General features: G+C 44.8%; 1 protein-coding gene across 1 annotated transcript in view; it reads left to right on the top strand.

Annotated features, from left to right (window-relative positions):
- Window positions 1-27,494, top strand: part of LOC115102119 (cadherin-4-like) — a 555,321-nt gene that overhangs the window by 387,154 nt on the left and 140,673 nt on the right. The window contains exon 5 of the mRNA XM_029621715.2: window positions 10,557-10,769. Within this exon, the coding sequence (XP_029477575.2) occupies window positions 10,557-10,769 (213 nt within the window). The remainder of the gene's footprint in view (window positions 1-10,556; window positions 10,770-27,494) is intronic.

The following is a 27,494-nucleotide window of genomic DNA, read 5'->3' as shown; positions in this document are numbered from 1 at the left end:
GAGACAGGATTGTGTCGTGGAAGGGTACCAAAAAATGTCTGCAGCATTGAAGGTACCCAAGAACACAGTGGCCTCCTTCATTCTTAAATGGAAGAAGTTTGGAACCACCAAGCCTCTTCTTAGAGCTGGCTGCCCGGCCAAACTGAGCAATCAGGGGAGAAGGGCCTTTGTCAGGGAGGTGACCAAGAACCCGATGGTCACTCTGACAGTGCTCCAGAGTTCCTCTGTGGAGAGGGGAGAACCTTCCAGAATGACAACCATCTCTGCAGCACTCCACTAATCAGGCCTTTGTGGTAGAGTGGCCAGACGGAAACTAAGATTGAACGCTTTGGCCTGAATGCCAAGCATCACATCTGGATGAAACCTGGCACCATCCCTATGGTGAAGCTTGGTGGTGGCAGCATCATTCTGTGGGGATGTTTTTCAGTGGCAGGGACTGGGAGACTCGTCAGGATCGAGGGAAAGATGAACGGAGCAAAGTGCAGAGAGATCCTTGATGAAAACCTGCTCCGGGGCGCTTAGGACCTCAGACTGGGGCCAGACTTGAACCTGATCTCTGGAGAGACCTGAAAATAGCTGTGCAGCGACGCTCCCCATCCAACCTGACCAAGCTTGAGAGGATCTGCAGAGAATAATGGGAGAAACTCCACAAAGACAGGTGTGCCAAGCTTGTAGCATCATACCCAAGAAGACTCGAGGCTGTAATCACTACCAAATGGGCTTCAACAAAGTACTGAATTAAGGGTCTGAATACTTATGTAAATGCAACATTTCTGTTTTTTATTTGTAATAAATTAGCAAAAAAATGTAAAGACCTATTTTCGCTTTGTCATTATGAGGTATTGTGTGTACTGTAGATTGACGAGGGACATATATTTTTAATCAATTTTAGAATAAGGCTGTAAGGTAACAAAATATGGAAAAAGGGAAGTGGTCAGAATACTTTTCGAATGCACTGTATGTGTGTATGCATGCAAGTATGTGTGTGTCTGTGTCTCTGTATGTCTTTGTGTGTCTCTGTGTGTGTTCTGTGCAGTGGTGTGAAGTACTTAAGTAATAATACTTTAAAGTACTACTTAAGTCGTTTTTTGGGGTATTTCTACTAGAGGTCAACCGATTATGATATTTCAACGCCGATACCGATTATTGGAGGACCAAAAAGGCCGATACCGATTAATCGACCGATTAAAAAAAAAATGTATTTTTAATAATGACAATTACAACAATACTGAATGAACACTTATTTTTACTTAATATAATACATCAATAAAATCAATTTAGCCTCAAGTAAATAATGAAACATGTTCAATTTTGTTTAAATAATGCAAAAACAAAGTGTTGGAAAAGAAAGTAAAAGTGCAATATGTGCTATGTAAGAAAGCTAACGTTTCAGTTCCTTGCTCAGAACATGAGAACATATGAAAGCTGGTGGTTCCTTTTAACATGAGTCTTCAATATTCCCAGGTAAGAAGTTTTAGGTTGTAGTTATTATATGAATTATAGTACTATTTCCCTCTACACCATTTGTATTTATTAACCTTTGACAATTGGATGTTCTTATAGGCACTTTAGTATTGCCAGTGTAACAGTATAGCTTCCGTCCCTCTCCTCGCTCCTCCCTGGGCTCGAACCAGCAACACAATGACAACAGCCACCATCGAAGCAGCGTTACCCATGCAGAGCAAGGGGAACAACTACTAGAAGGCTCAGAGTGAGTGACGTTTGAAATGCTATTAGCACGTGCTAACTAGCTAGCCATTTCTCTTCGGTTACATTTACATTTAAGTCATTTAGCAGACGCTCTTATCCAGAGCGACTTACAAATTGGTGCTTTCACCTTATGACATCCAGTGGAACAGCCACTTTACAATAGTGCATCTAGGTCTTTTAAGGGGGGGGGGGAGAAGGATTACTTTATCCTATCCTAGGTATTCCTTAAAGAGGTGGGGTTTCAGGTGTCTCCGGAAGGTGGTGATTGACTCCGCTGTCCTGGTGTCGTGAGGGAGTTTGTTCCACCATTGGGGGACCAGAGCAGCGAACAGTTTTGACTGGCCTGAGCGGGAACTGTACTTCTTCAGTGGTAGGGAGGCGAGCAGGCCAGAGGTGGATGAACGCAGTGCCCTTGTTTGGGTGTAGGGCCTGATCAGAGCCTGGAGGTACTGAGGTGCCGTTCCCCTCACAGCTCCGTAGGCAAGCACCATGGTCTTGTAGCGGATGCGAGCTTCAACTGGAAGCCAGTGGAGAGAGCGGAGGAGCGGGGTGACGTGAGAGAACTTGGGAAGGTTGAACACCAGACGGGCTGCGGCGTTCTGGATGAGTTGTAGGGGTTTAATGGCACAGGCAGGGAGCCCAGCCAACAGCGAGTTGCAGTAATCCAGACGGGAGATGACAAGTGCCTGGATTAGGACCTGCGCCGCTTCCTGTGTGAGGCAGGGTCGTACTCTGCGGATGTTGTAGAGCATGAACCTACAGGAACGGGCCACCGCCTTGATGTTATTTGAGAACGACAGGGTGTTGTCCAGGATCACGCCAAGGTTCTTAGCGCTCTGGGACGAGGACACAATGGAGTTGTCAACCGTGATGGCGAGATCATGGAACGGGCAGTCCTTCCCCGGGAGGAAGAGCAGCTCCGTCTTGCCGAGGTTCAGCTTGAGGTGATGATCCGTCATCCACACTGATATGTCTGCCAGACATGCAGAGATGCGATTCGCCACCTGGTCGTCAGAAGGGGGAAAGGAGAAGATTAATTGTGTGTCGTCTGCATAGCAATGATAGGAGAGACCATGTGAGGTTATGACAGAGCCAAGTGACTTGGTGTATAGCGAGAATAGGAGAGGGCCTAGAACAGAGCCCTGGGGGACACCAGTGGTGAGAGCACGTGGTGAGGAGACGGATTCTCGCCACGCCACCTGGTAGGAGCGACCTGTCAGGTAGGACGCAATCCAAGCGTGGGCCGCGCCGGAGATGCCCAACTCGGAGAGGGTGGAGAGGAGGATCTGATGGTTCACAGTATCGAAGGCAGCCGATAGGTCTAGAAGGATGAGAGCAGAGGAGAGAGAGTTAGCTTTAGCAGTGCGGAGCGCCTCCGTGATACAGAGAAGAGCAGTCTCAGTTGAATGACTAGTCTTGAAACCTGACTGATTTGGATCAAGAAGGTCATTCTGAGAGAGATAGCGGGAGAGCTGGCCAAGGACGGCACGTTCAAGAGTTTTGGAGAGAAAAGAAAGAAGGGATACTGGTCTGTAGTTGTTGACATCGGAGGGATCGAGTGTAGGTTTTTTCAGAAGGGGTGCAACTCTCGCTCTCTTGAAGACGGGAGGGACGTAGCCAGCGGTCAGGGATGAGTTGATGAGCGAGGTGAGGTAAGGGAGAAGGTCACCGGAGATGGTCTGGAGAAGAGAGGAGGGGATAGGGTCAAGCGGGCAGGTTGTTGGGCGGCCGGCCGTCACAAGACGCGAGATGTCATCTGGAGAGAGAGGGAGAAAGAGGTCAGAGCACAGGGTAGGGCAGTGTGAGCAGAACCAGCGGTGTCGTTTGACTTAGCAAACGAGGATCGGATGTCGTCGACCTTCTTTTCAAAATGGTTGACGAAGTCATCTGCAGAGAGGGAGGAGGGGGGAGGAGGATTCAAGAGGGAGGAGAAGGTGGCAAAGAGCTTCCTAGGGTTAGAGGCAGATGCTTGGAATTTAGAGTGGTAGAAAGTGGCTTTAGCAGCAGAGACAGAGGAGGAAAATGTAGAGAGGAGGGAGTGAAAGGATGCCAGGTCCGCAGGGAGGCGAGTTTTCCTCCATTTCCGCTCGGCTGCCCGGAGCCCTGTTCTGTGAGCTCGCAATGAGTCGTCGAGCCACGGAGCGGGAGGGGAGGACCGAGCCGGCCTGGAGGATAGGGGACATAGAGAGTCAAAGGATGCAGAAAGGGAGGAGAGGAGGGTTGAGGAGGCAGAATCAGGAGATAGGTTGGAGAAGGTTTGAGCAGAGGGAAGAGATGATAGGATGGAAGAGGAGAGAGTAGCGGGGAGAGAGAGCGAAGGTTGGGACGGCGCGATACCATCCGAGTAGGGGCAGTGTGGGAAGTGTTGGATGAGAGCGAGAGGGAAAAGGATACAAGGTAGTGGTCGGAGACTTGGAGGGGAGTTGCAATGAGGTTAGTGGAGGAACAGCATCTAGTAAAGATGAGGTCGAGCGTATTGCCTGCCTTGTGAGTAGGGGGGGAGGTGAGAGGGTGAGGTCAAAAGAGGAGAGGAGTGGAAAGAAGGAAGCAGAGAGGAATGAGTCAAAGGTAGACGTGGGGAGGTTAAAGTCGCCCAGAACTGTGAGAGGTGAGCCGTCCTCAGGAAAGGAGCTTATCAAGGCATCAAGCTCATTGATGAACTCTCCGAGGGAACCTGGAGGGCGATAAATGATAAGGATGTTAAGCTTGAAAGGGCTGGTAACTGTGACAGCATGGAATTCAAAGGAGGCGATAGACAGATGGGTAAGGGGAGAAAGAGAGAATGACCACTTGGGAGAGATGAGGATCCCGGTGCCACCACCCCGCTGACCAGAAGCTCTCGGGGTGTGCGAGAGCACGTGGGCGGACGAAGAGAGAGCAGTAGGAGAAGCGGTGTTGTCTGTGGTGATCCATGTTTCCGTCAGAGCCAAGAAGTCGAGGACTGGAGGGAGGCATAGGCTGAGATGAACTCTGCCTTGTTGGCCGCAGATCGGCAGTTCCAGAGGCTACCGGAGACCTGGAACTCCACGTGGGTCGTGCGCGCTGGGACCACCAGATTAGGTGGCTGCGGCCATGCGGTGTGGAGCGTTTGTATGGTCTGTGCAGAGAGGAGAGAACAGGGATAGACAGACACATAGTTGACAGGCTAGAGAAGAGGCTACACTAATGCAGAGGAGATTGGAATGACAAGTGGACTACACGTCTCGAATGTTCAGAAAGTTAAGCTTACGTAGCAAGAATCTAATTGACTAAAATGATTAAAATGATAGAGTACTGCTGGGGTAGGCTAGCTGCGTTGTTGACACTACCCTAATCAAGTCGTACCGTTGAGTGTGAAGTTTCTACAATGCTGCTTTTCGGGAGCTAGCTGGCTAGCTAGCAGTGTTGGTTACGTTACGTTGCGTTAGGAGAACGACAATAGCTGGCTAGCTAACCTAGAAAATCGCTCTAGACTACACAATTATCTTTGAAACAAAGACGGCTATGTAGCTAGCTATGTAGCTAGCTACGATCAAACAAATCACACCGTTGGGACTGTAATGAAATGAAATGAAAAAGTGATACTACCTGTGGAGCGACGCGGAATGCGACCGGAATGCGAAAGTTCTATTCAGTAGACGTTGGCTGGCAATTGGCTAGCTAGGAGTGTCTCCTACGTTAAGGACGACAAAATAGCTGGCTAGCTAACCTCGGTGAATTAAGATAATCACTCTAAGACTACACACTCTAAACTACACAATTATCTTGGATACGAAGACAGCAAAGACAACTATGTAGCTATCTAATACTACACTAATCAAGTCGTTCGGTTGAGTGTGATAGTTACTACAGTGCTACGGTAGCCGGTGAACGTATGCTAGCTGGCTAGCTGCTAGGCAGATAGGAGGGCGACAAAATACGATAATAACGCAATTATCACTCTAAGACTCCACACTCTAAGCTACACAATTATCTTGGATACGAAGACAGCAAAGACAACTATGTAGCTAGCTATGTAGCTAGCTAACACTACACTAATCAAGTCGTTCAGTTGAGTGTGATAGTTACTACAGTGCTACGGTAGACGGTGAACGTGTTGGACAGATAGGAGACGACGAAATACGATAATTACGCAACTCTCAGGAGTTGATAGGCTTGAAGTCATAAACAGCGCAATGCTTGACGCACAACGAAGAGCTGCTGGCAAAAGGCACGAAAGTGCTGTTTGAATGAATGTTTACGGTCCTGCTTCTGCCTACCACCGCTCAGTCAGATACTGAGATACTTGTATGATTCTATGCTCAATCAGATTATATGCAACGCAGGACACGCTAGATAATATCATCAACCATGTGTAGTTAACTAGTGATAACGATTGATTGTTTTTTATAAGATAAGTTTAATGTTAGCTAGCAACTTACCTTGGTTTACTGCATTCGCACAACAGTCTCCTTTTGGAGTGCAACGAGAGAGAGGCAGGTCGTTATTGCGTTGGACTAGTTAACTGTAAGGTTGCAGGATTGGTTCCCCCGAGCTGACAAGGTGAAAATCTGTCTTTCTGCTCCTGAACGAGGCGGTTAACCCACCGTTCCTAGGCCGTCATTGAAAAGAAGAATGTGTTCTTAACTGACTTGCTTAGTTAAATAAAGATGAAATAAAGGTATAAAAAAAACATTTTAAAAAATTGGTGCCTAGAAATACGGATTTCCGATTGTTATGAAAACTTGAAATCGGCCCCAATTAATCGGCCATTCCGATTAATCGGCCGACCTCTAATCTGTACTTTACAATTTATATTTTTGACAACTTTTACTTTTACTTCACTACATTCCTATAGAAAATGATGTACTTTTTCTCCATACATTTTCCCTGACACCCAAAAACGACTCATTATATTTCAAATGCTTTTAGCAGGACTGGAAAATGGTCAAATTCACACACTTCTCAAAAGAACATCCCTGGTTATCCCTACTGCCTCTGATCTGACAGACTCACTAAACACAAATGATTTGTTTGTAAATGATGTCTGAGTGTTGGAGTGTGCCCTTGGCAATCCTTAAAAAAAGACAATTGTGCCGTCTGGTATGCTTAATATATGGAATGTGAAAATATTATTATTTTACTTTTGATACTCTTAAGTATATTTTAAACCAAATACTTTTAGACTTTTACTGAAGTAGTATTTTACTTGGTGAATTTCACTTTTGATTCATTTTCTATTAAGGTACTTTTTCCAACACTGGTTCTTTATGTGTCTGTGTGTTCTGTATGTGTATTTTATGTGTCTGTGTGTGTGAGTGTTCTCTGGGTGTCTATGTGTGTGTTCTGTATGTGTCTCTGTGTGTGTCTGTGTGTGTGTTCTTTATGCGTCTCTGTGTGTGTTCTGTGTGTGTTCTTTGTGTCTGTGTGTGTTCTTTGTGTCTCTGTCTGTTTTCTGTGTGTTTGTGTTCTGTGGGTGTCTCTATGTGTGTTCTTTATGTGTCTGTGTGTGTGTTCTTTATGTGTCTGTTTGTTCTGTGTGTGTCTTTTATGTGTCTCTGTGCGTGATCTTTGTGTCTGTGTGTGTGTTCTGTGTGTGTCTCTGTGTGTGTTCTTTATGTGTCTGTGTGTGTGTTCTTTATGTGTCTGTGTGTGTGTGTTCTTTATGTGTCTCTGTGTGTGTTCTGTGTGTGTATTCTTTATGTGTCTCTGTGGGTGTTGTGTGTGTGTGTATTCTTTATGTGTCTCTGTGTGTGTCTCAATGTGTCTGTGTGTGTGTTCTGTGTGTGTGTGTTTTCTATGAGTCTGTGTGTGTGTCTGTGTGTGTTCTGTGTGTGTCTGTGTGTGTGTTCTTTATGTGCCTGTGTGAGTGTGAGCTAGAGAAGGGAAGAACATGTTGCAAGTCTGACACACCTGTGTGTGTGTGTGTGTGTGTGTGTGTGTGTGTGTGTGTGTGTGTGTGTGTGTGTGTGTGTGTGTGTGTGTGTGTGTGTGTGTCATATATTGATGTGTGCATGTGTGTTGTTTCTGAGTTATTTATCTCTCTCTCACTCTCACCCTCTCTCACAGACACACACACACACACACACACACACACACACACACACACACACTTACTCACCCTGTTAGAATCTGCAGATGAAAGGATTTGGAACATGGACTTATTTTGACAGGGGGGTCACACCTGCTTCTTAATATAACCACCCCCTATTTCAAACTTCCTCTTCCCATCATCCTCTCTCCCTCCCCGATCCAATCCCTAATACCCCCAGAACCTTCCTCCCTCCCCTACCTAGTCCCCCCACCGTGGCAGTCTGAACTGGAGCAGCCTGCCCCTGCAGTCAGGCCCACTAAGCCCTCCTCCCGCTGAAGAAATATAATTCATTTGTCCAGAACCAAGTGCACATCTGTCTCCCCTTTCCATCTGATGAATCAAGTTTGGATCCATGTTCATAGCTGGCGAACACACACGTGTTTCACTTGGCACTGGTTGCCGGAGAGAGAGAGAGGTGTCCCCATGAAAACACACCATATGGATCTGGTTCAGGCAACATGGCACATGATGACATATGATGACACATGTCACATGCGTGTTTGGAAGGGTAGACTGTGCCTGGCACAGGGGAGGAGGAGGGTTGGATTAGAGGACTGGTGATTTCTCGATCGTGAAGCATCCTAGGCAGAGACACAGAGCTTGGGCTGTATGTAGGGCTGCAGCTCCACTAGTGGTAGAGGGATGAAGTGCACCAACTATACTCATTCCCATGATGTTGATGTTGGATACAGGAATAATTATTAATATCAGGCTGAAATATAAATAGATGAGTCACCAAAGTAAGCATGGAATTTAAGATCAACTCCCACATTCTCATCTCCAAAAAGATTGGACAGTATTTGTAATGTCAAACGTTCTAAACTCGAAATGGCCAAAATATTTTTGAAAGCAATGACAGAGACAAAAAATGTCTCGCCTCTCTCTTTCCATCATGTTAACCACCAACCCTTTCCTTCCCTTCTCCCTCCTGCTCCCCTTCTTCTCACTCCTTTTCACCCCACACCCTCATCCTCCTCCCTCTCGTGTTCCATGACATACCTGATGTTTAAAATGTGGAGCTGGATTGAAGAAACTGAACACTAAACGTTTACCCATGGGCATTGTCCCTCCCCTCTCCTTTCTCCTATTCCCCAAACACACAGCTTATACATGCCAACCCCTCCAACAGACAGGCTTCCTTTAATGCAGCTTGAAAAGCATTTCTCCTGGACCTCCATCTGATGAACTCAGCCTGAAAGCATTGTTTGCACTGGCAGGTACAGCCCACCTTGGGAGGCAACCAGACAGCGGGGCATACATACGGGGGGAGAGAGAAAATAATACGTGTTTTATAGACTGTGGAAAGTTCTACGAGGCGGTAATTAGAATAAACAGCTTGTGGTGCTCCAGAGCCCTCAACTCTCAATGTTGTACCCCTGTTCCTGCATACTTCCTGGGTTTCCCCTTGAATTTTAACTACCAGAAGGAATCTGCAAGGCCACACATTAGCAAGAAGTATAAAGAGCGAGGGAGGGAGGTAGTGAGGGGAGACGAGGTAAAATGAAATATCGGAATATGTATTAAAACACAAGGCTCTTTAAAAGTCCAAAGAAATGGTGATTGGACCTGTCTCTCTTATCCGAGGAGCGGAGTTTGTTCTCACATACGTGAGAGTGCACACACATGCAAGCAACGAGTCTCACCCGTTAAGCTGGAAATGTCTATCATTTGCTCCCTGCCCTGGAACAATGAGCAACATGAGAGCAGATGACTTGGTGAGACCTGGGGAGAGTTAAGGCACACCTGGGGTACAGGGCGTTAGCAAGGCATTATCCTAGCCTGCTGGCACACTTAACCTGTCTCACACTCCATCCACCTAGCAGCATAGCACTCCCCAGCTTCTGATGAATAGTTATTATTGAGACAGGCTGTCAGGATCAGCCGACAGGGAGGAGAGGAAAAACAATAAGATGGCAAGAGAGAGATGGAAATGGAAAGATGGAGAGTTATGAAAAGCCAGTTTGAGAGGGGGAAGAGCTAGAGGGCTGAGTGATTTGGTGAGATGATGATTCTGACTGAACTGTGTATACTTTGTGTTATAACCCAGAGGTTTGTCAGTTTACACTGAAGACAAGAGGTGCACGTTTTCTCCATGTTAATAGCAGAGTTACCATATCCCCTGGACTTACAGGATACAGTGTGTTCCTCCTAGCATAGCCTTGTATTATTCATGTGGATTCCGATCCATACAGGACACGACCCTGAGAAGCTACAAGACTGATTTTTGTCATACAGCATCCCCCAGATACACATACATGAATGTTGACGTGACTTATGTCAGCTTGTTACGGGCTTGTCGGATATTTGATTAGATATCGAACCAAGAAAATGCGCAAATGTGCGACTTATCTAACTTTATACTTGACCCAGGAAAAATGTGTTTATTAGATGCACCCAGAGTTTTGAATTGATTCAAATGTTGAATAAATTAAATACTGCATTTACGTTGTATTTACTTTGTAATTTTGTATCTCAACAGCTGCTTATACTCTGCCAATGCAATTCAAACTTTGCTGATACTGCATCTCACTTGATTGCACCCCACCAAACCCCCCTCACTGATTACAATCAAGACATCCTTAACAACAAGACTAATGAGTATATATTTATCACATAAGGGAGTGGAGGTTCTTTGTAGCCATCGTTTTCCTGATGAGAACACTAGCCTGTGGATAGAGAATGACTCAGTGTCCCTGGCCGTGCTGGGGGAATAGGGGTGTAAATCACACAGGCACATTTTATCACATAGCAACCCGCTCAACTGTATCTTTGTCCTTTTTGTCATGTCTTTCAGGTCACAGAGGAAGAGGGAAAAGGAGGGGAGAGGAAGGAGGAAGGGGAGGTCAAAGCACCACCAGAGTTCCAGGCTCCACCCACTGTCATCATGTTTCCCAGGCAACAGGAGATAAGTTCCAAGGGGCTGCGGAGACAGAAGAGGGACTGGGTGATTCCACCAGTCAACGTGCCTGAAAACTCCAGGGGGCCCTTCCCACAAATGCTTGTCAGTGTAAGTAACCTTTCTGATTGGTTAACTCCCAAAGTTAGACAGAAAATACTCAGGACTCTAACCCTTTTTTAAAAGCCCTAACAATAAATGGTTCCTTGTATGGCAATTGTTCTTTTAGCTACTGTATAACACCTCATGCACCTTAATACTTTGGATTGCACACTAAAGCCACACCGGTAATTGAAATGACGCTGTTAGTATATCAAGTCCTTGGGTGATCAAAACCATTTAAGAAGCAATGACCACTGAATGTTTTCATGAGTGATGAAAGTGTATGATAAAAAGCCCTACAGGAGAAATAAAGATAAGTTTATCACAACTGGTTTGTGCCTATTTCCTCTCTGTAACGCTCGTCGTGGGTGGAAGAAGAGGACGACCAATACGCAGCGTGGTAAGTGTTCATATTCTGTAATGAAACAACTGAACACTTGGGGGGAAAAAAACGACAAACGAACAGTCCTGTATGGTGAAGAAAAACACAGAACAGAAAATAATCACCCACAAAAACAGGTGGGAAAAGGCTACCTAAGTATGATTCTCAATCAGAGACAACGAATGACACCTGCCTCTGATTGAGAACCATACCAGGCCAAAAACAAAACCACACCATAGAAAAAAGAACATAGACTACCCACCCAACTCACGCCCTGACCATACAAAACAAAGACATAACAAAAAGAACTAAGGTCATAACGTGACAGTACCTCCCTCCTCCCCAAAGGTGCGGACTCCGGCCGCAAAACCTGAACCTATAGGGGAGGGTCTGGGTGGGCGTCTGTCCGCGGTGGCGGCTCTGGCGCGGGACGTGGACCCCACTCCACCCTAGTATTTGCCCGCTTCTTTCCCCGCCTCAGTGGCGCCTTTAGAGTGGCAACCCCCGCCGCCGACCTCGGACTGGGGACCTTCAGCGGGCTCTGAATGGACAGGAGATAACGGCAGCACCGGACAGGCGGGAGACTCCGGTAGTACCGGACAGGCGGGAGACTCCGGCAGCGCCGGAGTGAAGGGTGATTCCGGCAGCGCCGGAGTGAAGAGCGGCTTTGGCAGCTCCTGACTGACAGACAGCTCTGGCAGCTCCTGACAGATGGGTGGCTCTGGCAGCTCAGGACAGACGGGCGGCTCTGGCAGCTCAAGACTGGCGGACGGCTCTGGCAGCTCAGGACAGACGGGCGGCTCTGACAGCTCAGGACAGACGGGCGACTCTGGCAGCTCAGGACAGACGGGAGACTCTGGCAGCTCAGGACAGACGGGAGACTCTGGCAGCTCCGGACAGGAGGGAGCACCTGGAGGAAGGAGACGGAGAGACAGCCTGGTGCGTGGGGCTGCCACTGGAGGCCTGGTGTGTGGAGGAGGCACCTGATAGACCGGACCGTGGAGGCGCACTGGAGGTCTCGAGCACCAAGCCTGCACAACCCTACCTGGCTGGATACTCCCCGTCGCCAGGCCAGTGCGGCGAGGTGTAACAGACTGCACTGGGCTGTGCTGGCGAACCGGGGACACCGTGCGTAGGGCTGGTGCCATGTACCCCGGCCCAAGGAGACGCACTGGAGACCAGATGCGCTGAGCCGGCTTCATGGCACCTGGCTTGATGCCCACTCTAGCCCGGGCCGATACGAGGCGCTGCGATGTATCGCACCGGGCTATGCCTGCGCACCGGGGACACCGTGCGCCTCATGGCATAACACGGTGCCTGCCCAGTCCACCTCTCTCCACGGTAAGCATGGGGAGTTGGCTCAGGTCTTCTACCTGACTTAGCCACACTCCCCATGTGCCCGCTTCCCAAGACATTTTTGGGGCTGCCTCTCGTCCCAGCCGCGCTGCCGTACTGCCTCCTCATACCACCGCCGCGCAGCTTTCGCTGCCTCCAGCTCTGCCTTGTGGCGGCGATATTCCCCAGCCTGTGCCCAGGGTCCTTCTCCGGCCCGAATCTCCTCCCATGTCCATGAGTCCCGAGATTTCTGCTGTTGCCCGATACCACGCTGCTTGGTCCTTTTTTGATGGATAATTCTGTAACGCTTGTCGTGGGTGGAAGAAGAGGAGGACCAATGCGCAGCGTGGTAAGTGTTCATATTCTTTAATGAAACAACTGAACACTGGGGGAAGAAAAACACAGAACAGAAAATAATCACCCACAAAACACAGGTGGGAAAAGGCTACCTAAGTATGATTCTCAATCAGAGACAACGAACGACACCTGCCTCTGATTGAGAACCATACCAGGCCAAACACAAAACCACAACATAGAAAAAAGAACATATATTACCCACCCAACTCACGCCCTGACCATGCTAAAACAAAGACATAACGAAAAGAACGTGACACTCTCTTTCCTCATGACTGGCTGTCAGGTTTGGAAGGTGATTATGCTGTGTATCTGTGATATGATTACAACTGAAAATGTGTTTCGGTATTCTAACTCTACTGATTGGGCTAAGAGCTTTTCCCCTTGGTCCGAGAGCTCTGTCGCCAGACACACCAAGACGCTCTCTATCTCTCTAAGCCTATACACAGTCTGGGCTTTCACTGGGAAAGACATGTATATCGTCCCCTTTATTCAAACAATTCAGGAATTCAGTTTTCACTTTCATAATTGAATAAGAATTGTGCCGCCATGTTGTAGACCATGTCATTATGTTGAACAAGCTGTCCTCGATAGGATTGGGTAATGATGCATAATTATATCAATGACAGAACTCAGGCCATCATGTTAGATGGGGTCAAATCTGAGTTCCTTGAGTTAAATAAAGAGGTGCCCCAAGGTTTGATACTCAGCTCACTACTGTTTACAATCTATATAAAAAATATTTAAAAAATAATACATTTGTATGCAGATGATGCAGTGTTGTTTTCCATTGCTCCATCTGTTGACCAAGCCTTTTCACATTTGAAGTCTGATTTTCAAGCACTGCAGAGGTCAATATTGGATCTAAAGTTAGTGCTAAATGCAAACAAAACAAAATGCATGCTTTGTTCTAGGTCAGGTCCCATAACCCAGATTGAAATATATTTGTAATGACTGGTGTGAACGGTATAAAAATTAAGCAAGTTCTTTCCTACAAATATCTTGGTATCTGGCTTGATGACAAACTGTCATTTAAAAAACATGTCATTAATCTGGTGAAGAATTTGAAGTTCAAGTTTGGTTTCTTTTACAGAAACAAATGCATGTCTGGCTTTTGTTAATATGAAGGAAATTGTCCAGGCCACTTTTATGTCTGTTTTATATTATGGGGATATGACCTATATGCATGCAACAGCATCTACACTTCAACCACTAGATGCTGTTTTCCATTGTGCCCTTAGGTTTATTACTGGTGATGGTTATAGAACTCACCATTGTGTTTTGTATCAAAAAGTGGGTTGGGCCTCTCTGTATGTAAGGAGAGGGCAACATTTTCTTGTGTTTATCTACAAAACACTCATGCAGATATTTCCTATGTATCTGTAATCATTCATTCAATTTAGACTTCCAAATGACCAAACCCGGTCTCAGGTTTGGATAACACTGGAGGTCACTTCAGTCTCCACAGAGTTGGGTAAAGATGCTTTTAGTCTTTCTGCACCCTTTATGTGGAACAACTCACAGAGCCCTCTGAAATGAGATGTTCTGGTCCCCCTTGGTCAGTTCAGAGTCATGATCGAGACCTCTATTTTCATAAAGGTGTCTGTTTTTCGTAATATGTTTTGTCATTTTGTATATTGTATATTGTATGTGTTTGATGTATTTATGCAGGGCTCATCTGTAAAAGAGATCATAGTCTCAGCATGACATCCCTGTCAAAATAAAGGTAAAATGAAACATTTATAAAATAATAATAATTGCACTGCCCCTTTTACAATGTAATTTGCCACAGAAGTGTAAGTAAAAACCTTGGTCTGGATCCTGGTATAAAGGAAAGTCTTGAGTGACATTAAGTAAGACAACGTCCCTACAGTGTATCTTCAGCTAACCAAACCAGGGCAAGAGTTCATCCCTCAAGGTGTAACATAGGACCATGGTTTTGGGGCATTTACAAAGCACAGATATATAGCATGTTGTTTTTAACTGGGAAGATATGATACGCTTGTTCAGATAGAAACCACCCTCGCAATTATGTGTTCTCATGGTCTAAACCATGCACATATCCTTCATTCGTCTGTGTCCTGTGGACTGGCGATAAATATGCTCTGATCCACAAGTCTGCTGCCTGCACTATGCTTGATCATTATTCAACGGAGCTCCACTCATTTAGTATTCAAGATACGGCAGCAGGGAATAACACAAGTGACTACCATCGCAACAAATTACATTTCAGCAAAACTGCTAGTTTTCAAAAGTATGGAAAATAAACAGAAACACAGAGGGGGTTGGGGGTTGAGATTGTAAAAGCTGCACGGAAAAGAAAAGAACATGATTAAATAAATGCTTGTGTAAATGCGTTGTTGTGCCGAGCACTGCATAGTGCAGAGTCTTTCAAATTCAGAGGTTCGGAAGGTGAAAAACCTATGGATCCCAGGCCTATAATGTGTGCCATAGTTAATCAAAAAACATCCCGCCCAATGAACGGAACCCTACTGATTTTTTTTATCCCTTTCCCTCCCTCCCTCTCTCTCTCTCTCTCTCTATCTCTCTCTCTCTCTCTCTCTCTCTCTCTCTCTCTCTCTCACTCACTCTGTCTCTGTCTCTCTCTCTTTCTCCCTCTCTCTCTCTTTCTCCCTCTCTCTCTCTGACTCTGTTTCTCTCTCTCTCTCTCTCTCTCTGTCTCTCTCTCTCTCTCTTTCTCTCTCTCTCTCTCTCTCTCTCTCTCTCTCTCACTCACTCTGTCTCTGTCTCTCTCTCTTTCTCCCTCTCTCTCTCTTTCTCCCTCTCTCTCTCTCTGACTCTGTTTCTCTCTCTCTCTCTCTCTCTCTGTCTCTCTCTCTCTCCCTCTCTCTTCATCTGAAATATCTAGCCATCAGCTTTTCTCCCTGTTTACAGAACCCTCACATCTGTTGTTTGGATTTCAATTGTGCAGAAGATACATTTTTCCTTTTCTTTTTATTCTTTATCATAGTTTTCCAACCTGTTTTCATCCCCTCCCAAGGGAAGGCCTGCGGAGCCACTTGAAGGAATCCACACAAAAAGACATGTCTGGGAATGAAAGGAGGAGGAGATAAGTTTCTCTCCCTTTGTTAGAGAGCAGAAGGGAGGATGGGAGGAGTATATACAGATCTGGCGTGTGTCCTGTCTCTCCCTGGCAGGGTCTGTCCTCGTCAGGGCCCCGAGCCCCCACTGCAACGAGACAGCTCTCCTGGGTCGAGGGGTCAGTAAAAACCAGAGAGCTGAGGAGGGAAGGATGAGAGGAGAGGGGGAGGAATGGAGGAGAGGCATTCAAAGGAGTGTTTGGAAACATTAGCGTGCAGCCAACACAATCCACTGCCTGTGCTGTAAATAGGCCCTGTAGGAGTTGGTGGAGGGCTGAGAGTACACAGTCAGGAGCAGAAGAGAAGTGATGCGTGCTGAGGCCTCCACCGGATTCCTATAGGCTCCTGTCTCTCTCTTTAATAATGACTGGAGGGAAGTCGGGGCCATCCTGAGACTTAGCCCCACGTACCGAGGAGAGATTTTAACAAGGCGCCAGATAGCTTTTTGTGAGGTTTGGATGTCACTATCCTTGTTTTTGCTTTGTGTGTTTGTGCTTTTGTTTTGAGGCAATTGGCTGGTCAACATGTGAGGCAGATCATGTTTAACAGTCCCCATTGGTAGACAATCTAGTAGTGTGCATTTCAATGTTCACACTTTTATTTGACGCTAATTGAGATCAGTGAAGATTTAGAGTACATTGCTAGCTGGATAAAATACTGTATAAGTTAAGGCATATGTTTCTTTTTAATTGCTTTAGAGAAGTATTACTACTTCAAAACTTAACCATATCATAAAAAGCATTGTATGAGTCCCGTTGCTGTAGATGATGCCTGTATGTCAGCACGGTCAGTGTGTGTGTTCTGTTTTAGAATATGGCACAGAAGAGGGAGAGTGAGAGAGAGTCCAACAGAAGAATGGAGAAGAGCAATAATATAGGAGACAGACAGATGGACAGAGACATAGCTTTCAGATTGTATGTGGAGAGAAGAATGTTTCTGTGACACCATTCTGCAGAGCTCTGCCATTTGTGGGTCTCTGAAACCTATACCTTTCTCTCTTCCTTCTCCCTGTCACCCTCTCACTCCCTCTCTGTCTACCTCCCTACCTCACCATTACTCAGTGCTCTGTGTGGCGTGGCTGTGAGGCTGACAGTATGATGCCTACCTTGTCTAATGGTCTGTGAAGCCAATCCAATCCTTAATGGCCTGTTCTGTCATCCGCCGCCCAACTGAATGACATCCCAGAGACACTCTGGTCCCACCCTCACTCTCCCCTGCCTGGCAGAGGGGCCGTCAGCGGGACAGACAGGGTGACAGCAGCCCTCACTTCCCCTGCGCCTCTCCGCCAGACCAGGCTCTGTCACTTTGATCAGGCCACCGCTGCAAGGGACAGGTTTGGTAACAAGGCTGCGGCCACTACCCAGGAGTCTTCCCCAGGCCCCTGTCAGTGGGGTTGTGACTGGGGGAAGTGTTGATTAGATGAGTGAGGTGCTTGTTGACACACCGAACAGTGCCCAGACTTGTTGTACTCCATGACCAGGGAAGTGTAACCGAACTCGGAGAGACTGCTATGGGCCCAGTGCAGAGAGTACTGCTCTGTATCCAGGTCCTTAGCCTCTACCTAGCATGTGTTTATCAAGGCTTATTGCCATCAGTCCTACTGTACTGTACAAAGCCCTACAGCCTTTAGTGTGTCTGTATCATCACATATAGCCTTGAACACTTCAGTGCTCAAATATCTGGGCCTGTAGGCTGTAGTCTCTAGTTTGACTGTACGAAGAACCTTAGCCTTTATATTGACTGGCTACTGGGCCCTCATGCCAGCAGCTTTGTTTGAGGCTGTATTCAAAGTTCCCACTGAAGTATCTTTCCAGCACTACTACTCTCTAGAGCAGATGGAGCTGAACGCACAACTTTAACAAGCTGCAAGAAGAAAGACCAACAAAGAGACAGGCATGGCAATGATAACATGAGAGCCTTTCTTGAAGAAGAAGAAAAAAAAGCAAGAAAGTGAATCGGGGGGGGGGGGGGGGCAGAAAAGAAGGAAATTATGAAGCGGGAAGGAGTCATTCCTCACAATGTATTGGTGTCCTTTGTCGTTTTCCTTCTACTCCAGCCAAATAGCTATCAATAGCATATATTGATTTTGCAACTCTCCATTGATCTCCTGCGGCAGAGAGGCATCGATATCTCCTGCTCGGGTAAATAAAGACTCAACTTGCCCCCCCCAATCACAACAAAACAGCATTAGCAAAAAGCCAACGACACCTGTGATGAAAGAATACGCTTAACCAGAGGACACATGTATAATACTGTATGTACCAACAGCCAATTTGTTTCGTATCTCACAGCGGAAGCTGTGTGGTTTGGGGCATGAAGAATAGCATGTTTACTGTCTATATGGGTAAGATAATGATGGGAATGGGATACCTGGAAGGGGCTTCCTCAGTGCTGCTTGTTAACCTTTTCCTGCAGTGGGTTAAATCAGTGTCACATAGAAGGTTTCTTGGTAGTTTTAAACAAATCTACTTTGAAACAAAAATATACACCTCACACACATGGTTATGGTTAAAAAAAGATTACATGTATTCAATATTACACTTTAAATACATCAGAGAAGACTAAAATATAACAAAACCATTTGACATAGAAACACCAGATTTTTGGCTCTTGTTTTTAAATAATGTTTATTAACTATGACGTGAAAATTATTCATAATATTCCACCCATGAGACACTAGGCCATTTGACTGCAGGAAAGGGCTATGGAGGATTACAGGTTTTTTCAAAACTGAAGTCACATTGGCAAAACTCTACACACAGTCAGCGAAACAGAAGTGCTTTCAATGACCACATTTTCCGAAATCCCTGAACTCTTTTCTCATTCATACTCCACCACCCACAAAACTATATATTTGCAGCACATGTTTTCAAATGCTAACACAGTTTCCAAAACTGAATGATGGAAAATGTTTTGCATTTCTGCAGTAACCAGATTGAAACATATAAGTGTCCTGTTTTTAGTCTCGTTACCAAACAGACAAAAGAGGACGGCTTCGGAATGATTTAGTTTGGAAACATGGATCAAGGAAAACAGGTTGGTGGGGAAAGAAGAATGGCAGGGAGAGAGAGATTGCGTGGAGATAAAAGGAAAGGAAGACCAACAGCGGTGATCTCTGATGAGATAAGGGCCACAATTATTGACCATGTTGTAAACGATGGTCTCTCTGTGAGAGAGGCCGGTTTAGGTGTGCAACCAAATGTGCAGCGTCTGACTCTCCGTATCTCCAGCTCGCCTAGCATAGCAGCGACTACGGAATTTGCTCCCTGACTCATCTAGTGCTACTCATTGGACCCTATGATCACTCGAATACACATGCCTCTCCCTAATGTCAATATGCCTTGTCTATTGCTGTTTTGGTTAGTGATTGTCTTATTTCACTGTAGAGCCCGTAGTCCATCCACCACACATGCGGTGACCTCACTTGTCATAACTGGTGCCTCGAGAGACAAAACCTCTCTCATCGTCACTCGATGCCTACATTTACACGACTGTACTCACATCCTACCATACCCTTGTCTGTACGTTATACCTTGAATCTATTCTTCTGCGCCCAGAAATCTGCTCCTTGTACTCTCTGTTCCGAACGCGCTAGACAACCAGTTCTTATAGCCTTTAGCCGTACCGTTATTCTACTCCTCCTCTGTTCCTCTTGTGATGTAGAGGTTAACCCAGGCCCTGCAGCCCCCAGCACCACAACAATTCCCCAGGCGCTCTCATTTGTTGACTTCTGTAACCTTAAAAGCCTTGGTTTCATGCATGTTAACCTCTTGCGACGAGCAAACCCGTATCCGGGAGCGTAATCATAGCCTCAAATGCAATAGCATAACGCAGCGGACATAAATACCCCTAGAAACTTTTCCTATTCATGAAAATCGCAAATGAAATGAAATAAATATATTCAAACACAAGCTTAGCCTTTTGTTAACAACACTGTCATCTCAGATTTTCAAAATATGCGTTACAGCCAACGCTAGACAAGCATTTGTGTAAGTTTATCATGGCACAATGCTATGCTAGGCTCTGCTGGCAGCAGGCAACATTTTCACAAAAATAAGAAAAGCAACCAAATGAAATAATTTACCTTTGAAAAACTTCAGATGCTTTCACTCAGGAGACTCCCAGTTAGATAGCAAATGTTCCTTTTTTCCAAAAATATTATTTTTGTAGGCGAAATAGCTCCCGTTTCTTCATCATGCTTGGCTGAGAAATCGACCGGAAAATGCTGCAACTATAACGCCAAACTTTTTTCAAAATTTGCTCCATAATAGACAGAAACACGGCAAACGTTGTTTAGGATCCATCCTCAAGGTGTTTTTAACATATATATTCGATAATATATCCGTCGAGGCAATTGGTTTCTCATAAGAAGCGATTGGAAAAATGGCTACCTCAGTATTTTACGCGAGATTTTCTGCGGGAGACACCATGTGACCACTAGCTATATATGGTCCCTTACAGCCATTCTTCAATGGAAATGCCTAAAACGACATCACAATGCTGTAGACACCTTGGGGAATACGTGGAAAACGTAAGCTCATTCGTAGCTCATTCACAGCCATATAAGGAGTCATTGGCGGTTTCAAAAAATGTGGCACTTCCTGGTTGGATTTTTATCTGGGTTTCGCCTGTAACATCAGTTCTGTGGCACTCACAGACAATATCTTTGCAGTTTTGGAAACGTCAGTGTCTTCTTTCTAAAGCTGTCAATTATATGCATACTCGAGCATCTTTGAAAAGAGAGTGACCATCTTTTCGTGACAAAATATATTGTTTAACCTGTTAGTCCTATAGGGGCAGTATTTCATTTTTGGATAAAAAGACGTGCCCGTTTTAAGCGCAATATTTTGTCACGAAAAGATGCTCGAATATGCTTGGAATTGATAGCTTTGGAAAGAAGACAGTCTTACGTTTCCAGAAATGCAAAGATTTTCACTGTGAGTCCCTTAGAACAAATTTTTCGGGCAAAACCAAGATGTATGACCGACCAGGAAATGCACAGGATTGCTGAGGCTACGTTTTCCATGATCGCCTTATATGGCTGTGAATGCGACAGGAATGAACGGACTCTTTCTCTTGTTTCCCCAAGGTCTCTGCAGCATTGTGACGTATTTGTAGGCATATCATTGGAAGATTGACCATAAGAGACTACATTTACCAGGTGTCCCGCTAGGTGTCTGCGTGGCAATTGGTGCGCAAAAGTCAGGTCCCGGTATTTTTCCATTCAAATCTCAGAACAAACCAGGCTACAAGGACGGTGCTTTCAATGGAGAGAAATATGACAAACCACCTTCAGGATTGATTCAAACAACGTTTTCCATGTTTCAGTCGATATTATGGAGTTAATTCGGAAAAAAGTTCGACATGTAGGTGACTGAATTTTCGGTTAGTTTCGGTAGCCATATGCATAGTAACAAAAGGGAACGATGTGTCCTACACAAGAATCTTTCAGGAAAAACTGGACATCTGCTATGTAACTGAGTCTCCTCATTGAAACATCTGAAGGTCTTCAAAGGTAAATTATTTTATTTGATTCCTTGGCTGGTTTTTGTGAATATGTTGCGTGCTAAATGCTAATGCTAACGCTAAGCTAGCTATCACCACTCTTACACAAATTAGTGATTTTCTCTGGTTCTAAAGCATATTTTGAAAATCTGAGACGACAGGATTGTTAAGAAAAGGATAAGCTTGAGAACAGGCATATTTATTTAGTTTCATTTGCGATTTTTAAAAATCGCTAACGTTGCGTTATGCTAATGAGCTTGAGGCTGTAGTAACGATACCGCATGCGGGATGGGGCGGACTAAGAGGTTAAAACGGGAACGTTTTTCATCCAAAAATGAAAATAGCGCCCCCTAAATCCAAGAGGTTAACATTAGAAGCCTCCACCCTAAGTTTGTTTTATTCACTGCTTTAGCACACTTTGCCAAACCTGATGTCCTAGCTGTGTCTGAATCATGGCTTAGGAAGGCCACCAAAAATCCTGAAATTTCCATCCCTAACTATAACATCTTCTGACAAGATAGAACTTTCGTCAAGATAGCCTGCAGAGTTCTGTTATACTATCAAGGTCTGTACCCAAACAATTCGAGCTTCTACTTTTAGAAATCCATCTTTTCAGAAACAAGTCATTCACCATTGCCGCTTGTTATATTCCCCCTTCAACCCCCAGCTGTGCCCTGGACACCATATGGGAATTGATTGCCCCCCATCTATCTTCTAAACTGGGATATTCTTAACACCCAGGCCATCCTACAATCTAAGCTAGATGCCCTCAATCTCACACAAATTATTAAGGAACCTACCAGGTACAACCCTAAATCCATAACCATGGGTACCCTCTTAGATATCATCCTGACCAACTTGCCCTCTAAATACACCTCTGCTGTCTTCAACCAGGATCTCAGCAATCACTGCCTCATTGCCTTCGTGCGTGATGGGTCCGCAGTCAAACAACCACCCCTCATCACTGTCAACCGCTCCCTAAAACACTTCAGCGAGCAGGCCTTTCTAATCGACCTGGCCCTGGAAGGATATTAACCTCATCCCGTCAGTAGAGGATGCCTGGTTGCTCTTTAAGTGCTTTCCTTGCCTTCTTAAATAACCATTCCCCATTCAAACAATGTAGTACTAAGAACAGATATCGTCCTTGGTTCACCCCAGACTTGACTGCACTTGACCAGCACAAAAACATCCTGTGGCGTACTGCATTAGTATCGAACAACATCCGCGAAAAGCTAGCTAAGGCTAGCTTTTTCAAACAGAAATTTGCATCCTGTAGCACTAATTCCAAAAAGTTTTGGGACACTGTAAAGTCCATGGAGAATAAGAGCATCTCCTCCCAGCTGTCTGCTGCACTGAGGCTAGGAAACACTGCCACCACCGATAAATCTACGATAATCGTTATTTTCAATAAGCATTTTTCTACGGCTGGCCATGTTTTCCAACTGGCTATCCCTACCCCGGCCAAAAGCTGACCACCCCCTGCAGCACTCCCCCCACACACACACACTTCTCCTTCACCCAAATCCAGACAGCTGATGTTCTGAAGGAGCTGCAAAATCTGGATCCCTACAAATCAACCGGGCTAGACAATCTGGACCCTCACCACTAGCCTGTTCCATCTCTCTTTTGTATTGTCTGAGATCCCCAAAGATTGGAAAGCTGCCGCTGTCATCCCCCTCTTCATAGGGGGAGACACTCTAGACCCAAACTGTTATAGACTGATTTCTATCCTGCCCTGTTTTTCAAAAAAAATTGAAAGCCAAGTTAACAAACAGATCACTGACCATTTCGAATCCCACTATCCACTATGCAATCTGGTTTCCGAGCTGGTCATGGGTGCACCTCAGCCACTCTCAAGGTCTTAAACGATATCATAACCACCTTGGATAAAAGACAGTACTGTGCAGCCGTCTTCATCGACCTGGCCAAGGCTTTCGACTCTGTCAATCACCGCATTCTTATCGGCAGACTCAATAGCCTTTGTTTCTCGAATGACTGCCCGCCTGGTTCACCAACTACTTCTCAGAAGGAGTTCAGTGTGTCAAATCAGAGGGCCTGTGGTAGTCTCTATGGGTGTGCCACAGGGTTCAGGGTTCAATTCTCGGTCCGACCCTTTTCTCTGTTTTTATCAATGATGTCACTCTTGCTGCTGGTGATTCTCTGATCCACCTCTACACAGATGACACCATTCTGTACATGTCTGGCCCTTCTTTGGACACTGTGTTAACCTCTCTGGGATATGTGGGACGGTAGCGTCCCTCTTGGCCAAAAGCCAGAGAAAATGCAGAGCGCCATATTCAAATAAATTCCTATAAAAATCTAACTTTCATGAAATCACACATGTAAGATACCAAATTAAAGCTACAAGTGTTGTGAATCCAGCCAACCTGTCAGATTTCAAAAAGGCTTTTCGGCGAAAGCAAACGATGCTACAATCTAAGGATAGCACCATAGTAAACAAAAGTGAGAAAACATATTTCAACCCTGCAGGAGCGACACAAAACGCAGAAATAAAAATATAAATCATGCCTTACCTTTGACGAGCTTCTTCTGTTGGCACTCCAATATGGCCCATAAACATCACAAATGGTCCTTTTGTTCGATTAATTCCGTCCATATATATCCAAAATGTCCATTTATTTGGCGTGTTTGAACCAGAAAAACACTGGTTCTAACTTGCGCAACGTCACTACAAAATATCTCAAAAGTTACCTGTAAACTTTGCCAAAACATTTCAAACTACTTTTGTAATACAACTTTAGGTATTTTTTAAAGTAAATAATCAATCAAATTGAAGACTGGATGATCTGTGTTCAATACAGGAAGACAACAAACTGACGCTAGCTTTCTGGTCATGCGCCTCTATCAAACCTCTGTAGCCTCTATGGCCGTACTTCTTCATTACACAAAGGAATAACCTCAACCAATTTCTAAAGACTGGTGACATCCAGTGGAAGTGGTTGAAACTGCAATCAAGTCCCTTAGAAATCTGGATTCCCAATGAAATCCCATTGAAAAGAGAGTGACCTAAAAAAAAAGAATCTAAATGGTTTGTCCTCAGGGTTTCGCCTGCTACATAAGTTATGTTATACTCACAGACATGATTCAAACAGTTTTGGAAAATACTATGCATATCTTATCTTCTGGGGATTAGTAGCAGGCAGTTGCGTTTGGGCATGCTTTTCATCCAAAATTCCAAATGCTGCCCCCTATCCTAGAGAAGTTAATTAACCTCCAAACGAGCTTCAATGCCATACAACACTTCTTCCGTGGCCTCCAACTGCTTTTAAATGCTAGTAAAACTAAATGCATGCTCTTCAACCAATTGTTGCCCGCACCCGCCCACTCGACTAGCATCACTCTTCTGGACGGTTCTGACTTAGAATATGTGGACAACTACAAATACCTAGGTGTCTAGTTAGACTGTAAACTCTCCTTCCAGACTCACATTAAGCATCTCCAATGCAAAATTAAATCCAGAATCGGCTTCCTATTTCGCACTAAACCTCCTTCACTCATGCAGTTTTGCAAGAGATGTGTGACGTTTTGCATGTTGTGTGTGTGTTTTTTTGTGTGTGGAGTCTAGAGAAAAGGAGCCATAGTTTCAGAAATCATGTGTAAGCAATTGTCAAAAACTATAATAACCAAACAGGGTACATACACAGCTATCCATAATGTAAAGCACTGTAAAACTGTGGATTTACTGTATTTTAGAGAGCAATGGAGATGAAAGCCAGGCAAACTGCACATACATTTATCTTTGTGGATGAAGCTGGACTCAACCTGGCAAAAAAGCACTGCAGGGGAAGAAATGTGATTGAGAGCAACCGTGGATGTCCCAGGGCAGAGAGGAGCTAACATCACAATGTGTGCAGAACTGTCCAATGATGGTTTGCTGTTACACAAACCACTCATTGGCCCCTACAATACAGAGAGGCTCATTTATTTTCTGGATGAGCTGCATAATCTACTTGTGCCAACGGAGGAGAGAGGGGCAAGAAACTCCCCTACCTTCGTTGTTGTGTGGGATAATGTGGCATTCCACCACTTTGCTGCAAATCCCAGGATGTCAGTACTATTCCTGCCTCCATACTCCCCCTTCCTAAACCCCATAGAGGAGTTTTTCTCTGCGTGGAGGTGGAAGGTTTATGACCATCATCCACATGAACAGATGCAATGAATGCAGGGTTGGATTAGACATTCCAGAAGATACTTTCCAAGATGCATCGCCAGAAACGACATGATGTGATGTTGATGAGAACTTGTGGTTAAATGCAGGAGAGAGGGAGAACTAGAACCCCCACAGTACTGCACAGTATGAGTTATTATACTACACATGTTGTTGATGTTTTTTTGTCATTGTTATTGCAGCCCTGGAATTTCAGGATTTTTTTTGTTTCAACTTTGAATTTTTCACAAGTAAATTACTCTATGCAAAGATATAGAAAGAATAAAGCCTATTAAAGCAAATTGCTGCATTTCTGATGAATTCTTGTTACATACGTATACTTTAGTACAGTCAATAAAGTGAAAGGTGTTATTCTTATTCTATAATGAAATACTGATTTATGTGAAAAATCATTCAAAAATCAAAGAGAATTGTTCATCATTTATGTAATTCTCCCTGTTGTTAGTGTTTTTCTTTGGTTAGTGTGTTATGAGTGACTATGTATGCTTACTGAGTGAGAATTGTTGCCAGTGTTATGGTCGAACAAGCTTATTTTGAGACATGTATGAAGTGTTTTGGTGGTTTGAGTGAGTTTTGGAGGTGAGATTAACTGTTTGGCAAAATGCAGGTTGGTAATGCAGACTGTGTGAAGAGTTTTGAAATGTGGCTTCAGTACTGACCTATACTTGTTAGCAATTGAAAAAAAACTGTAATTGAACTGCTGTGAAAATTAGCTGTATGCTTCCATGTAAGCATTTTAACTATGGCGAAAATGTACTTGATACTCCATATATGAATGGTTAACACAGCGTTTGTAGTGAATTTCCGTGGAACCCCAGAGCCAGAGTGGTTCAAAGAGTGTTCCCCATTTCTCCCTCTTTTTCAGATCTCTCTCACTAATTCTTGCACGTATTCTCTCTACTCCTCTTTTTATTTCCTTCTTTCTCCATTCCACCTATCTTCTTGTCTCCTCTATCCATAGATAGTATTCTTCTTTCTTTTCCTTTCTCAATCATCTCACTCTTTATTTTTTCTCTCTCCTCTCCTTCCACTCTGAGTGAGAGCTAATAGCTCAGTGATTTTTAAGAATCAGTCTGGTTATATGAGCAGACAGACAATTATCTCAGGTGGGAGATGAGCCCTGAAATTGTACCTCTGAATAATGCTGCAATTTTAGCCGAAGCTCCACCACTCTGTCAGAATGCCGCCTCCTCTTCTTTGGGATGTTATCTTTGGTTTGGAGAGTTTAAGGAATTGTTTTTGGGGTTGAGTAGTTTTATCTGAAGATAAAAGTCAGTAGACATGATCTTGACTGATGTGCAACAGAGAAAGGGTTTTGTTGTCTACAGTTAGGCTGAACAACTGTCCTGGTACAAGTGGATAATTTTCAAAGGCCCTTATTGATTTGGAAGAAGGGGAACATTTTGTCTCAAACATTTATTTGCCCCCTGGTGTGATTTTATTCACTGTTAATTCATGCCTTACAGAGTCAGACCTACCGGACGGTTGTTGTTCATGGTGGAAGTTGAAAAATGATGAAAATCAAACTGTTTCTTGTCATTGTCCTCTTGGGTTTCTTTGTGCAATTGCCCCCACTTATAGTTAAGATGAGTCATTCTGGTAAAGTATTCTGCATGTGTGTGTGTATAAGTGTGTGTGTGTGTCTGTGTGTGTGCATATATGCATCTGTGCATCTCTGCTTACAAGACCTGCCAGAGCACCTGTGCTCTAGTTTCTCCTTCTCTCAGGAGCTCATTTAGTACAGCATTTTCAGAACCCAATGAGAGAAACCCCCCTGAGATGTCTGCTTTCTTTTCAGCGTACATTTACCTGTGATTAATGACTACAGCACTCCACTGACATACGCAGCAACAACCAAAATGGCAAGC

The sequence above is a fragment of the Oncorhynchus nerka genome, linkage group LG20 (assembly GCF_034236695.1).
Source record: "Oncorhynchus nerka isolate Pitt River linkage group LG20, Oner_Uvic_2.0, whole genome shotgun sequence".
NCBI classification, from domain to species: Eukaryota; Metazoa; Chordata; class Actinopteri; order Salmoniformes; family Salmonidae; genus Oncorhynchus; species Oncorhynchus nerka.
Note: the sequence above shows the minus strand (reverse complement) of the source record. Positions and strands in the feature narration are given on the sequence as shown.